Genomic DNA, 16,325 nt, shown 5'->3' with positions numbered 1-16,325 from the left:
TACAGTTTTTCAAAACTGAGGAAATGCTCTCCCAGGCCAAGGCTATTGACTGGGGGCTTTGTGCTGGCTGGGGATGGTCCAGCGACAGGTATGCTCTTCAGATTCCCATCTCAAGATGTCAGCCATGATATAACCACACCAACATGTGTGTCTGCATGTTGGAGTCGCAGATGTCATAATGACGGACCGGCTGGTCTCAGCTCAGAGGACTGTAGATGGACCTCCCACAGCAAAATGAATGCCCCTCGCTACACAAATGGTGCTGTCGGTTATCTGCAATGGGTTCTCCATGGCCATGAGCTATTGCGCTGGCACCTAAAATTCCAGTCCCACTCCACGAGAGAAACCCAGTGAGGAGTCCTGTCTGCTTCCATCTTACCTAGGGCTAGGCACTTTGTTGTTGGTAGCAAAACACAGATGGAGATCACAGCACAAATCCACATTTTCCATGTAATCCGAGTTACTATATTTCATTTGACTTGAGTTTAAATGTTGCTTAAAGTGCTTTTCAAAGCACTTTTCAGAGCATGCAGGGGCTGGAGAGGAGTCCACGTGTACAGGGTCAGGATGCATGAAGAAGAGGTCATGAGTCCAGTGCAGTGAGGATGGCACCAGGGCCGCGTTAGGGCTCAGTGAGGCCACTGACGCAGATGACTAGTTGGGGTTCAGCCTTCGCCAGGTGAAGACATCTTCAGTGTTATATGAAAGAGGAGCAGGTCTCAGTGAAATGGGGCCTGCATGTGGCTGGATATTCCAAATTGTGTATGGGCCATACATAAACTGTCTGCTTCAACAAAGTATTTTGAAAAGCACAAAAGTAGTCAACAGCATATGAAACATACAAAACATCAATAATACAAGATTGACTGTAAAAATAAAAGTAACCGTGAAATCAGGTCGATTGAAATTATTTGGCACCGGAGGCACAAATTATTCAGTAGGGTTGACTAAATTACAAGGACAGAAAGACAAATTATGCGGCAGTGAGCAGTACCTTCTCTGCAAGTATTATCTCACTATTTTGACTCTTCTCTATTCTAATTTAAAAGGCTTCCTGTAGAGCGCACCCCATACCATACAGCAGTGCTTCCCAAAATGTGGGCCGTGAGCCGATTTTTGGTAGGTTGGGGAAGTGCAAGCAAAAAAATTAAGTTGTCCTTTAAATTCTGTATTTATTGTGCCACCTGCGCTGCGCTTCAAAGACACATGTCAGATTTCTGGCCATGGGCCTGATTTAGCCCTTGACAGACAGGTTACTCCGTCACAACGGTGACCACCGAAATATAAATTCCATTATATTCTATGGGATTTCAATTTCTGAGGTCGGGATATCGTTCACCATTGTGACAGAGTAACCCGTCTGTTAAGATCAGGAGCAGCCCGTGCACGTAAGAGCAGTGGAGAGGGGCCAGGGTGAGGGCCAGGGTGAGCGGGAGGTAAAATAAAATGTAAAAAAGAAAAACCCAACCTGGCACTCGCCACATCCCCAAGTCGGCTATGTGTAGTTTTCTTTTTTATTTTTTTTATTTTACCTCGTCGTCTGTCGACTTTACCTCCACTTTCTCCCACCACTCCCACCCCCACCACCCCACCGCTCTTACCTGCACTGGCCGCTCCAGGCCAAGGTCTAATTCAGGCCCTATGTCTTATGACAAATTGCTGCTTTTTTAACATGGGGATTGGCGTTTACAAAATCCTCTCACTTTGCTTCCAGAGAAAGAAAGGTCAATTGAATTATGTGACAATCTTTCTGGGGCACACGTGTTTGAAAAGAAAGGTTGTAGACTGTCTTTTTGTGTAGCACACAACAAAGTGTAAATACCTGCATATGATCTGTATGCATTCAGCAGCTAGGAAAGCAAAAATTAAACCTATTTTTTGTAATTCTGAAGTGTGATGGAACAAAGATTTTAATAGATCAAATCAAGACACTTTACTTAGTGGTGCACAAATATTCACAGAAACAGATTTCCACACATCATTTGTGTGCAATATTGTGTTATCAGTCAAACTGTATTTCTGTGCAGATGTAGAACCTATTTCAATGTTAAGTGTGCTGTCAGCAAATGACAGCGTGCTACAACAATGCTTTAGTGCCATTGAAAACTCGCCAACCACAGGTCTGGTAAAGCTAGGTGGGTTGTAAAACGTTATCATTGTAAAAAGTGTACTATGTTTATTTGATTGACAGCTAACATGCAAAAGGGAATGAACTGATGGCAGCCCAGGAAAAGGAAACTAACTCAGAGTCTGAAAAAGCCAGGTTTTAGCCTTGCTGTTGAAACAGAAGAGAAGGGACTCTCCGGCTTCAAATCTGGTGGGAGATTTGAGCTATTAGGGGTTTGGTCCTTGTATGCTAAAAGATCTGCCACCCCAAATTGCTTTCTTGAATTTTGAAGTGACCAATAGTTTATGGAGGAATATAAGTCAAATGTAAGTTAACGTAAAGTTAGGTGAGGATTTTCTTATCCTACCTGAGAAAAAACACAGACAGTACAAGTGGAAAACAGAATGTATTAAAGGCACTGCTTTTGTCAAAGGGAATCATATGTAGGGTCTCAATTGTGTCTGAGATTTCATAAAACTTTTAATATTGTGAAAAGAAAAGAAAGGAATCAACAAAACTTAAAAAATGGGGCATAACTTGCTGCATTTCCCAGTATTTTCTGGGCCTTTTTCCCCCTTTAAATTTTGGCATGAGTAACCTGCCGAAATGTAGCCAGGAATGCAGTTTATATAGCATCCAATATATACTGGGTACAATAAAAAGTGCAAAACTCATAGTTCTGATGTGTGCAGAAACAGAAATTACAGCACATATCGGAAAATAATCGGGCCTTAGTTGGTAGCAACACATTTTCACCACTCCGGAAATATGAGGGATCAGAGAGAATCTAACATAACTCCCGAATTTTTAGCTTTTTTAGCAGAAACAAATACGACCCCATAGAAGATAGCCACTAATTGGTGTCTCAAGCATCATGGGAGCTTTTTGTAGTCATTACCTCGATCTTGGAGAGGTTTAGTTTAAAACAGTTCAAGAGCATCACACTTCAAAAGAAGGCTTAAAACATTTGGATCTCCAGAGGCCTAGTTACCTTTGTTTCTGCCTGCAGTCAAATAGCCTTTGGTCCTATGAAAACCTTGTAAATAACACCTGGTCAGGGGTCGTAAGCAACACAAATCCATTTACAATAACTCATAAATGCTTAGGTCTTAAGTCCAATTCTATCTTTAAGCCCACTTCTTCTGCAAATTACAGTTTAGCCCGAAATGGGATTACAAATGCAAGTAATTTGCATGTGAACTTTTAGGGTGGACGAAATGTTGAGCAAACGTTTTTAAATCTCCATGTAGGGGTGCAACATGGATACTGGTTTCAACTTGCACGTCTGCTGATTACCACAATCAGAGGTATCAGTAAGTAGTGGGTGCATAATTTGAACCCCCCCCCCCCCAATTCTAGTGGGACATATAATCAGGCGCTGGTTCCCATGGTTGTTCATGTTCTGGGCTCCGATGGATACATTTTGAAAGTCAAAGCCGGGACTAAATAAAGATGCTGTCACTCCACACTAGCGCAAGATATACAAGTATGTATTGACTATGACAATAAATAAGAAACATGAGGCCAAACAGAAACACAGTTAGTTTTCTTACTATCAAGCTGCTTGACGAACTTGCATTGTCCTTCTTGGATATTGGCGGGAAAGCAATGGATTCTTTGTATTCATCCTAGTAGGAAAAACAGTATCATGTAAATGAATGAACTTTTTTCATATAGCTACCAATCATAGCAAATGTTTGCCTAAGAGCATGTTTAGGTTTTATATTATTAACGGTATTTTATAAAAAGCAGATCTTCCCAACCTGGTCTCATTGGGTGCAGCATGGCTGTATTAAAATAGTGCAATGAATGATACACAAGAGCAACATAGGATACTAGAAATCCAATGTTTAAATTCTCAACCAACATCTCCCCGACAATTGCCATTAAATTAATGGCAAGACCCCTCACACCTAAAGACATACCGAGATACACTAGATGTGATAGTGAGGAGAAGGAAAGACTGACCCCAAAACTCTGTGCTATGACCGAAAAAGGATATCATGTCTAGGCAGATCTTAGCTCATGGCGAGGTGGGAACCAACCCTTACTTGGCAGCGAGCAGCAAGCAGCCGCCACGTAAAGGGATTCTTTTAGGATTGAGTACCTTTATGTAAGACCTAATTATGGCCCTTCAGAGGTATTCACCGTAGAGTTTTGTGGACTCGAACAATGTACCATGTTCAATGGCTTCTACAGTAAGTTAGGGAGCAGAATAGAAATATCCTCTTCACCGGAAGCGGAGTGCGTTTTGGGGGGCTTATGAACATGGAATTTTCACAGCTGATCAGTGCAAATGCCCCAGTCTTCAGGTGAAACGAATCAGCAGACATAAATAGACTGATACCCTCAGTCATACCAACCCAGATCCTTTTTGAGGAGAAAAACCAGCTGTGAAAGCTTTAAGAGCTGGACATAGCGGTCAGGAGTAAGTGGGTGTGGGTGCTGGTTGTTGTAGGAATGGCCTCCACTGTGTTCCATGTCCAGCAGGAAGACGCAAAGGCACATGAGGAGAGCCCTGCTGAAGGGAAACTTCAAACCACAGGAGCCAAGCCGAAAACTTGGGTGTAGAGCGCACTATAGATAACGAACCCAAGGAATAAATACCAAGAGGCATGGAAGACAGGGGAGCAGGGGACACAACACAACAGGATGTCACCAGGACAAGAGATTCTAAATCACTATAATATGGAAAGTTTAGGAAAGAAAAGAATGGAAGACCAGGGGACAGTAAGTTCATAGAGTTGATAACATGCTCACTAACAGAAGGTCTGTCAGAATAGACAGCAGGACCAAACTCTGACAGACATCCATATAGCTTCTAAGAAAGCTTGCGTGATCAATCACTTTCACTGGGGGTTCCAGCAAACACCAAAAGCTCACACTGCTCAAACACACATGGTTTCGGTGAAGTTCGCCTATCTCTATTCCGTGACAGTGGCGTAGGAAGGGGGGTCCGGTATGTGCGGGCCACCCCGGGTGTCATCACTGAGGGGAGAGGGGGGGACAAAATGGCAAAAATATGCGTTTTTAAAATAAAGAAAAAAAAATTGGGCTCTCAACACTTTTTGGGGGGGAAAAATAATATTATTTATAACGAGTTTAATAAGTTCGTCTCACAATGAATTAACCTCAACAAGTCAACAAAATACATACTGAAACTTTTTAGTTCAGTCAACAAACGCAACAAAGCACGGCTCGTGACAAGAAATTTTCCGCACAGGGTACCACCTGACCTTGCTACGCCACTGTTCTGTGATTCAACAAACCACAGACCTCAGTCTGCCCCGCAAGAACCCTAAAGCATCAAGAGACCAAGCACATGCAGAACACCGTGTTTCACTACACCGGCCTAACATGGACACGTGCGCTCACTAGAAGGGATTGACTTTACTTCCATACATTACCTAATGACTGGAGCGCTCGTTGTTTAGCTTAGTTTCATGCTGTTTTTATGTAGCACCAAAGCCATCAAATGCCTATGAAAACAAAAACGAAGCCAGCTAACAAAAATCTATTTGCCTAACAATGGGAATTTATTTTGCCTTCACGGTAATAGTTTGAAAAATAATGTTTCTGTCTCTGATACAGTCTGTTTCTTTAGTTCAGTAATGCGTGCTGCTGGATTCCCTACTGGCTCTGGGTGCGAAGAATTGAAGTTAGAGGCATTTGCTGCTTTTCTGTCCTCTTCTTAGCAAAACATACAAGACTGTGACGCAATCACTGAGATTGGAAAGTGTGAGAGGGGGTGAGAGCATTGAGAGAGTGAGGCCATGAAGCTAAACTGGCTGAGTGAAGCTCCCCTGGCTTTCAATCTAGCAATTGGGCCTGGTTGACCAAAGGTGCCACTTCCAGAGCCACAAAGGAACAGTGTTTAAAAGAAAAGAAGTAGTTAGATGAACAGTACCTCTTTAGAAAAATTAAAAAAAGCAATAGAGGTATATGTCAATCAGTCAATAATACTTTTATTTGATTTCTTTAAAAGTCGTAAAAGATTGTACAAGTTTGTTATGTAAAATGATTTTAAAATGATGATTTAAGAAGTGCAATGAATAAAAACATTGTGTCGTCATTACTCAATCCTCACCAACAGGTGAAATAAGAAGTATTAACTACATAATCAATACAGTAAAAAAAAAAACGCTGGGATATTCATTGAGGAAAAATCAGAAAGTTGTTCAGGAGCGGGTGAGGATAGACCAGTCTATATTGTAAAAGGTATATGTTTCTCGAGAGTTTCCATCAGCTTTGAAATACAATATTTATGTTACTTCTATTTTTGTAGTGCACATCTACCACTGGTATCTCCTTGTAGGGTTGTGTGCCGACAGGAAAGTGTGTTCCCACCAGGCTCATCCGAGATTTTATATATACCGCAGACTGGGAGTTTCTTGTTTCTCGCCTGCTGCTTCTGTTTTTGCTGTGGTAGCCCAGTACTAGTGTTACACCACATGCAGTGCTTGTCAAGTTGACAATTTGACAAGTCAATTGGCGTAATAATAAATTCCCGGGGCCGCTTTATTATGTGTTGCTTGGCTTCGCGTGGTTTGTTTATTTACATTTTTATTTAGCACAGCAGATGGAAGCGGTATCACCGCACTTTACATCGAAATTGCAAATCGAGATAAACTCCTTTAAAAAAAACATGACGCTAAATATTTTTGCAACCTTAAACTAGGTATGGCGAAGAACAATTATTAGTATATGAAAATATCAATGTTAGACGATGAACATTCACTCGATTCATTGATTGACTCTTTGATTCGTGCCAGCAGGGATTTCGGTACAAGTGGGGCTGCGAGAGTTTGTTTTTTAGCCCTTCAAGGAAGATGGAAGCTTCTCCGCCTGTATCAGAACATATGTGGCCAATGTGCGGTGGTGTTTGCACTGTAGGTTGGAATGTAGTTGTTGTATGAGACAGTGGGGCATATTATCAAGGGGGTTTATCTCCGCTTTTTTGGCTTTAAAAGCCAAGAAAGCGGAGATAAAATTATCTCCCTATTACCTAGCTGTCGCTAACACCAGTTAGCGACAGCTAGTAGGAGATTGCGACCATCTTGGGCCCCGCTTTGCATGTCAGTGATATTTATCACTAATGACATGCAAAGTGGGCGTCCCAAGATGTTAGAGACTGAAAACAGTCGCTAACATCGCTATCTCCTATTACCAACTTTTGGAGATATTCGCGCTAAGCGCGAATATCTCCAAAAGCTAACACCTGCCCTGAGCAGTTCTGAGCCATGTTATCCAATGGGAGGTGGATAACATGGCTAAGAGCATTAGCTCGGTAATACATGAATATTGCTGACTTTTCAGCGATATTCATGCATTGCGGCGATTTTTATCGCATTTGCAATAAACCTTGGTAATACCAAGGTTTATTTGCGGTAAAAATCGCCGCAGCTCAGCGGTAAATTTTTGTCTCTAACCAAGCAATAGTGATAATTATCGCTATTGCTTGGTAATATGCCCCAGTGTTTCTAATGTGTTCAGTTGTGTTAGAAAGCCAAGGTTCATCGAGTGAATGCCGTGAGAAAATGCTTCAAAATTACAGTAGTGTAGGAAATAAGTTCCTCATAGATGTATCTTGCATAAAGTGCAGTGCAAGCGCACCAGTGCCTAATTTGAGCCTGTTGATGCCAGCGGGAGGCATTGACACTAATTTCTGGTCTCTCATTTCCCTCCTCAGATATTTACTGAGTGCAAGAGAGGGAAAAGCACACAGCTCGGAAAGACAGAGGAAGAGAAAGGCGGCAACATCGTAATAAAGAGAGAAAGCAGGTACATGCAATAGCGAGAAAATGGAGTGTGTCTGTTTGTGGATTAAAGACTACCAGCTTTGGTATTCGGCATGCCGACGTTTAATTGCATGCCCCGCTGTCTTCTGAGTGGAGCTTCGGGGCACCAGCACTCTTATTACCACAAAGTAAGCACTGAAGTCAACCAAGAGCGGCACTATCAGAGTAGTTAGACTTCTATTTTATTTCTGCCAGCCTCTGAAAGGTCTCCCACCCTAAATCATAGGGCTGCCTGAAAAGTTCATGCAGTGCTTAATTTGCCGGAGGGGCCCACCAACACTCACTTTTGAGGACCGACTCTTATTTTTCCTCATCTCAGCTTCACCCAGAGCAAGAGAGAACACATTGGAGGGGAACAAGGAGGAAGCGGAAGACAGAAAAACAGTGACAATAAGGGGAGAGAGCAGGGATAGAGAAGAAAGAACAAGAGTGAGATGAAGGGCCAGAAGGTGTCTGGTGGTAGATGAAACAGGCATAAGGTGGATTCTGGACTGGGCAGTATTGGTATTTGGCACCTCCGATATTCAGAGCACTGAGAGTGGGCTTTTGACCAAAACTTTGGACTCCGGCAATTATTGTTTTATAGATTGTGGAGTGGTGTGGCTCACTGGTTAGAGGCGGCAGACCCGGGAGTAGAGGACGGCCCGGGACCAGGGTTCAATTCCCAACGCGGCAGGGTCTTGGACCAGGATCAGCGGACTCGATAATTCTCACCTCGATGCCTACTCTAACCAGGGATCACTCTCGGCAACTCTGGGCATTAGCTTGCCTCATCTCCACAACGGTCCCACACATACGCCGGAGATGCCTTGTTTCACCTTGGAGATACCCAGTAGGGACCATCTCACAGGGAAAACCAGGACGGGTTCCCCAGCGGTCTATTCGTGCCAGGATACTCCGGTAGAAATTGAGCGCGGTATAAAACAGCATATAACATAACAGATTGAGCACTCAGTTCATGCTGCCGTGGAGACAACTTGTGACCTTGCTTTTTGGGTCGCTGTACTGCACGACATACTGCACGTACATAGTATCCAAAATAATGATCCTCTCTGTAGTTTGTAAAATGGGTTTTGTGGTACTCACACAAAAATATAGCATGTTACTATGCATGCTATTACATCGCGTTCCATTACAACGCTGTCGTTAGAACGACCGCGTTGTTAGAATGCAATACCTTTACATCGCAAATCATTAGATTGTCTTGCTGTAGGGGGCGCGCTGGATTTAGGAATAGTATAATTTACTATTCCAACTCCAGTGTGTGCAACAGTAGGGCAGGTGTTGGAATAGTAAATTATACTATTCCTTAGTTTAGAGCGCAACTTACAGCAAGTCGATCTAATGACTTGCGATGTAAAGATATTGCGTACTAACAACGCGATCGATGTATGACCGTATTGTAAAAGCACCGCGATGTAATGGCAGCGTTGCAAGCAAATGCTGTTTCCCCTCACATACACCCGCTAACTCCACCTGTTCACACCCCAGCATTATTTCCCCTTCTTCACTTCTTTGGACCATATTCTCCTCTCAGTCATGATCTCTCTTTCCAGGAGTGCTTGAACTGAATCTTGGCCATTCCTCTAACGGTTTTTTACTTGAAATATATCTTCCTCCCTTGGTATACTTAAGAAAATAAAGTACGAAATCAGCATCCTTTCCCCATGCTCCATGTAAGTGAGAGAAGTGTGTTCCAGGCATAGACGGCTGGATGGACGTCTACGAATTTACAGAATGAACCTTCATATGGTGTATCTGATTGGGATGTTATGACTTTGTGCCATTCTATGAGCTTTGGGACAGATTTTGAGTCCAATAGACCACAGCTGCCCTTTGCTGATGACAAAGTATGGATGCATATTATAAGAAATGAAGGAAGGCAATTACCCAAAGAGCCGGGTTCAGGTGAATACAGGAAGGCAATCCCTTGGTCTTTCTTTCTTTCTTTCTTTCTTTCTTTCTTTCTTTCTTTCTTTCTTTCTTTCTTTCTTTCTTTCTTTCTTTCTTTCTTTCTTTCTTTCTTTCTTTCTTTCATAAATATTACAATTAGAAATGTTGTACAAAAGAGCACAATATTCTACCTATTAGGATGAGTAACACACCAGAGTGGCTTACAGAGTTGTTGTGTAAAGCAGCTGTTTTGTGTAATGGTGACAGCAGGTATTAACATATACATAAAATGTACACGTTAATCTTTTAATCCAAGAGCGGGTTTTAGTTGTTTTTATTTTCCTTTTCCTTAAAGTGACTCTTAAGGACATTTTTAAATTCACTGACCGGGGGGATAGGTTTTAGGGGACAGGGACTTGCAGTGAAGGGGACCAGGGATGCAGAGAGATCTGAACTTGGATGCTGCACAATGAGGTTTAGGTGTATATAGGATGTTCAAACCGACAGGAATTAAGATTATTGGTGTTGCTGTAGCGCATCAGGATATCAGCCATATAACCAGCGTGTTGTTAAAGGCAGGGGACCAGCGTGACACTCCGTGGACTACTGTGAACACTATGGGCAGCCGTTGGTCAAGAGCTCTGGTGTGGGCTGGCAGCCATTGGGCTCCATGTCAAAGGATGAGGTGTGAGTGTGCCTTGAAAGGTGGAATAAAACTTGAGAGGAAAAGTTTACTTTGCCCAGTGGGCGTGGGGAAGGAAGTGCTGAGGGAGGACCTGACTGGTGGGGGTGGGGGGGGGAAGGAGGGAGGGGCTTTGGGGGGTACTGAGGGAGGCCCTGTGCTGTGAAGGGATGAGGGACTGCGTATTGCTAAAAGAGGCATTCATACTGGACCAGGCAAAGCCAACCGCAGTTGCGGCGGCACCATTGATCAGGATTGTTTAGGTCCCATTACACCTCAATTATTGCTCTTACTGACCAGCAGTCGGGCAGGGAGAAAATATTACTTGATTAAATTAAGGGCAATAGCATCCTTTCTACGTCACTTCTGCCTGGCAGGTGGTATGTGCTCTGTCTGGGTGATTGAAGGCTCTAATGGATATGTAGGCTTGTTGTTAGAACTCTTTAAATAGAGACTGGGGCAAGCAAACAAAAGGCGAACTTAGAGGTCAGGAGAGGTATGCACACCTCCTGCTAAGAATAGATCAATGTTGCATTAAAAAAAATAATAATAATTAACTCAGGCATGCGCTTATTGCTTATTCCACCAGGAGACTATTTTAAATACTGTTTGATATGTTATCTTTACAGAAATCAGAGGTTGTTAAGTGGAGACACAGGTTGTCCTCGACTCTGTAACCAAGACAAGCAACAGGTCTGGTGACTGCATTATGTCTGTGGAAGGCACCTCTGAGGTGAGGAAAACAGAAGTTAAAGGGAAGGCACAATGAACATATTATAAACACTATTGCAAAGGCATGCACTCTCCTTCACGTTTCTTGGATTTATGTTGTACAGATTGAGTTATTCAGAAACTGAATCTTCTAGGAAATAAATGTAAAATGCACTGCATAGAACATTCTTATTACTTGGGTTCAAGTAATGTATTGATTGAACTTTATCATATGTAGTCGGGGTATGAAATAAACTGTTGCGAACATTTTAGAGATTGGCCATAATCGTTCTTTACCTCAACATAAGTAAAATATTTGGCTGCTTTAAAACACGCGCACTTGTTTTAGGAGAGACTATATTGTTTACGTAGGAGGTGTGGGACGACCCACAAACATCTTCGAAAAAGGTAAAAGGATATTTTTTTATTTAAATATATTTTTATTGCAGAGTTATAAACCACAGGATACAATTAGACAGCCAGTACACTTGTGGGCTCCCCCCGTCCAATAAGAGTTTACAGTCGTACACAGCCATTCAGCCCGCATCCCGGAGGCCGGGCGGCATATCACATCGCTCAAAAGGAACACATCACAGTGTACGTCCCATTGGGACCCTGGCTGGAAGATCGTTTTGCGTATCCGCTTTTACCCCCCCACCCACAACAACTTCCCGTCAGCCATCTCCGTGATAATCAATGAAATCGCCCTAGCCGGGCCTGCCCTAGGCGCTATGGGTTTTCGCACCAGGCCGCTCTACCCAGTCAGTCCACCCTCCACTCCGTGCCCACCACCCAGTAGATCTAAGGCCCTAACAAGCAACCCTCCAATGGCTTCCGGCCCTCCCCAAACACCCTTCAACCAACCCCCCCAAGGCCCCCCTCCCCTGGCAACTGCTAAGGTGTGTGCTTCGCCCTGTCGTATTGGATGGGTCCACTACAGTGCGTAGTACCATACTTCTGTGTTCGCCCCGCGGTGTCCAGCGGCTTAGTTCTCGCCTTCCTCATCCTCAACCAAAGAATCACGCAAAGCCTGTACCACTAACTCCCATGCACGCGCCGCATCCAGTGCCTTCTCATTCCCCAACTTCACTGCCTGCTTCATCCGGAGCACACTCTCGCAATCAGACCACCGCAGCAGCTCATTCTTCCATCTACGCAGTGAGGGACCTCCCCTGGACTTCCAGTGCCACGTTATTTCCCTCTGTGCCAATATCAGGCCCAGGTCTATAAATTTGCTTGTCACCTTGGTGTGCTTGGTATGCGGGAACCAGAGCAATAGGCACGCCGCCATGTCGAACTCTACCTCCCTATCAGTCACTTCATTCAGTTGTTCCCCTACCTCCGCCCAGTAGGTCCCCAGTTGTGGACACCACCAAAACAAGTGGTCCATGTCCGCCCCTTGGGACGAACACCGGGGGCAACAGGCATCCGGCACCTGAAAGTACCGCTGTAGTTTCTCAGGAGTTAAATAGGCCCTATGGAGCACATAGAAGTGGACCTGCTGAAAGCGCGCGTTCCTAGTGCCCTTCCACGTGCGTCGCAGGATGTGGCCCCACGCCGTATCCGGTATGGGCCGGCCAACGCTCACCTCCCACTTAGCTTTGAGCACGTGGAGTGGTTCCAGCCCTTCGTTCAGCATCCTATTATGGAGGCACGTCACAGCTTTGAATGTACCAGCCGCCATTACCACATATTGGCATGCCATAGTCGTCGCGGGTTCCAAGAGCCCCTCTTTCCAGTGCTTTTGCACGGCTGCCACAACTGCCGCATGTAGGAGGAAGCCCCCCTCAGGCAGTCCGAACTGGTCCCGGAGCACTTCGAACGGCGCCAAAGCCCCATCTATGTACAAGTCGCCCACCACCTGCAACCCCGCCTCCTCCCAATCCAACAACGGGGACCAATCTCCTCCGTGCGGCAATGCCGTCAACATCCCGATCGGGATCTCCGGGGCATAAGGCCGCGGTGCCCCCGCTCTCCGAAGGCTCCTCTGCCAGCACAGCCGGAGCGTCCGCTCTTCCATGGTGAGGGCCCGTAACTCGAGCCGCTGCTGCATGATGATGTAGGACAGCACGTGGCGCTGTATTCCCCGATCCCGGTCCTCCTCCGGTCCCCTGAACACCCTGGCTACGTTCTGCGTAAGGACCTGCAACTGCGCTGCTAGATAATACAGCTCGAGGTCGGGCACGGCCATGCCCCCTTCCAGCTTGGGGCGAAGTAGCGTGCTCAGGGCTACTCTGCGGCGGCCATGCCCCCATAGAAAGCCAATTATCATTGACCGCAGTTCTCTAAACACCCCCTGGGGAATCCAGACAGGTAGCGTTCGGAAATAATAGAGGAAGCGGGGGAGCGCCACCATTTTCAACAGTGCTATCCTGCCCAGGACTGTCAGCGGGAGGGTCGACCAGAAAGACAAGCTGCCCCGCAGCGCCCGGATACAGCGGCCAATGTTTCCCTCCAAAAGGTCCGCAGCCGCGTGGTAAATGCGGACACCCAAGTAGGTGATGCAAGAGGGTTCCCATACCACACCCAAGTCGCAGCTAGGGGCTGGCGATCCCGCTCTCAGCGGAAATACGAAAGTCTTCGCCCAATTGACCTTAAGGCCCGACAGCCGGCCGAACTCAGACAACAGATCCATCGCTCCAACCAATGCCCCCGAGGTGTCAGCTAGGTACAGGAGCAAGTCATCCGCATATAGGGATATATAATGCCATAGCCCATCACTCACTATCCCCGCGTATCGGTCGCCCGACCTCGCATGGACCGCCAAGGGCTCCATCGCCAGGGCAAACAACAGAGGGGAGAGAGAGCATCCCTGTCGTGTTCCTCTGCCCACCGGGTACGCCGCAGACACCAGGCCACCCAATCGTACTCTCGCCGTCGCCGAGGTATATAAGACCCTCGTCCACCTTCGGAACCCGTCGCCCATGCCAAACCTCTCCAGCACTCCATCCAGGAAAGGCCATTCCAAGCTATCAAAGGCCTTCTCGATGTCCACAGACAGAACCGCCGGCGCTCCCTGCCCATCCAAGATGGCGTCCATTATTCCCACCAGGCGGCGGATATTCATCACCGTGCTCCTCGCGGGTGTAAACCCGGCCTGGTCCCTGTGCACCAGGCCCGTCATATGGGGGGCCAGCCTGGTGGCTAGGATGCGACTCAGGATCTTATAGTCCACCATCAGCATGGATAGCGGGCGATAAGACCTCACGTCCGCGGCATCCCGGCCAGGCTTGAGGAGCGGTACTATCAAGGCCTCCCGCATGGATCCAGGCAATGCCCCCTTCTCGAAGGCTTCCGTATACACCACCAGCAGCCTGGGTGCCAGGTTGTCCACATAGTGTTGATAGAATTCGATTGGCAGTCCATCCACCCTGGGCGTCTTGTTACGGGCCATATGTTTGATGGCCACCCGAATTTCCGTAAGCGTGATCGGGCTACCCAGCTCCCTCGCGTCTTCCTCGTCCAGGACCGGAAGCTGCCTCCCCCCTAGGTACTCCGCGATGTCCTGAACCCCCACTCCCAGCTGACTCCGATACAGTCCCTCATAATACCCCCTAAAGCGGTCCAGTACAGCTGCCTGGGAGTACACCATCTCTCCCTGCGCATTTTTAATGCTGAGAATCGGGCAGCCCCTAAGTTCCGGGTTAGCTAGTCTGGCCAAGAGGGTACCCACCTTGTCCCTTTCTGCGTGTGCCCTGATAATGTACTGCCTATAGTCATAACACCTCAAACGTTCCGTCTCCGCGGCTACCACTTCCTTCGCCTCCAACAACTGGGCCTGTAGATCTGGCCTAGCTGGCCTGCGGCGCTCCAAGTCCCTCAAAGTTTCCTCCGCTTTCATTAGGTCATTCAGCACAGTCGTACGAGCATTCGAGAACCTGCCCAAACACACCCCTCTCACCACCACTTTCATTGCATCCCATTCAGTAGGTCTACTCGCAGCCGTGCCTTCATTCACTCCGAAATAGCTATCAATGCCTTGCCGGACCGCATCGTCAAACACAGAATCCTCTAGCGTCTCCGGCCGAAGCCGCCATGTTGGTATCGCTGAGCGCTCCCTCTGCCACTGAATATGCACCAATTGGGGGTTATGATCGGAAATAGTCCTAGCCAGGTACTCCGCATGGGTAATCAATGGGGCTAGGGATCCCCCGCAAAGCACCGAATCGATCCTGACATGTAGATCATGGAGAGCGGAATAAAAGGAATAATCCCTGGTTCCCCTGTGCCTCTCCCTCCAGACATCCAGCAACCCCCATCGTTCTTGCCAGTCCTTCCTGTGCGCGGCCAGCCTGCGCACAGGAGAGTCTACTAGGGGGGGATGGGACCTATCCAGAGCCACATCCGTAATCGAGTTGAAGTCCCCCCCTAGCACTATCGGACCCGCCAGGAAAGAGGCCAAGGACCCCGAGAGGCTATCAAAGTATCGGCCTTGGTCAGTGTTCGGTGCATAAACACAACAAAGAACCACATCCCGTCCATATAACCTCCCCTCCACCGCTACAAACCTACCATCCGGATCTACTACTTGATTCAGCACCTGGAAGGGTATCCCCGCCCTCACCCAGATCAAGACCCCCCTGGCATACGCTGAGTAAGTGGTGCCAAAGACCTGGCCCCGCCATCTTTTCTGCAAGGCAGCGCACTCCTTTTTGTTGAGATGAGTCTCCTGGAGCATAGCAATCTGAACCCCCCTGCGTACCAGGTATGCATGTACTTTGTGGCGTTTCACCATAGTCCGCAGCCCCCGGACATTCCACGTTAGGCACTTCAAGTTAGGTAATGTCCCCATTCCAACTTCGTACAGTCCAAATCAAATAACAACGGTCCATGGCCCCCCCAATGCAGTTGCCCCCCCCAAACAGTCCCATAACCAAAACATTCCCCAAACCCCACTCCCCAGGACAGAGCACACGAACCCAATGGCCGCCCCCATCCAAACCTGGAACCAACTTCCCACACACTTACCCTGTGGTCTCCACCACAGGCGACCTTAAGGGCCCAAGGGGGGTGAGTCGCCGCCGACCCCAGCTAGCGGAGCCCGCGTCCCGCACTTCATCCCCTCCAAAACACACAGCTCCCCCTCCCGGCAACCCGCCCTCCATCAACAGGATATCACCCTACCATGAAGTCC

At 46.9% G+C, this 16,325-nt stretch overlaps 1 protein-coding gene across 1 annotated transcript in view; it reads right to left on the bottom strand.

Moving 5' to 3' along the window:
• The window catches only part of LOC147668654 (uncharacterized), a 574,419-nt gene that overhangs the window by 503,726 nt on the left and 54,368 nt on the right, over window positions 1-16,325 (bottom strand). Inside the window, exon 2 of the mRNA XM_086948545.1 lies at window positions 3,661-3,735. Coding sequence (XP_086804671.1) covers window positions 3,661-3,735 — 75 coding nt within the window. The remainder of the gene's footprint in view (window positions 1-3,660; window positions 3,736-16,325) is intronic.

The sequence above is a fragment of the Lissotriton vulgaris genome, unplaced genomic scaffold (assembly GCF_964263255.1).
Source record: "Lissotriton vulgaris unplaced genomic scaffold, aLisVul1.2 SCAFFOLD_518, whole genome shotgun sequence".
Taxonomy (NCBI): domain Eukaryota; kingdom Metazoa; phylum Chordata; class Amphibia; order Caudata; family Salamandridae; genus Lissotriton; species Lissotriton vulgaris.
The sequence above is the reverse complement of the archived record's forward strand: the minus strand, read 5'-3'. Positions and strand labels throughout refer to the sequence as shown.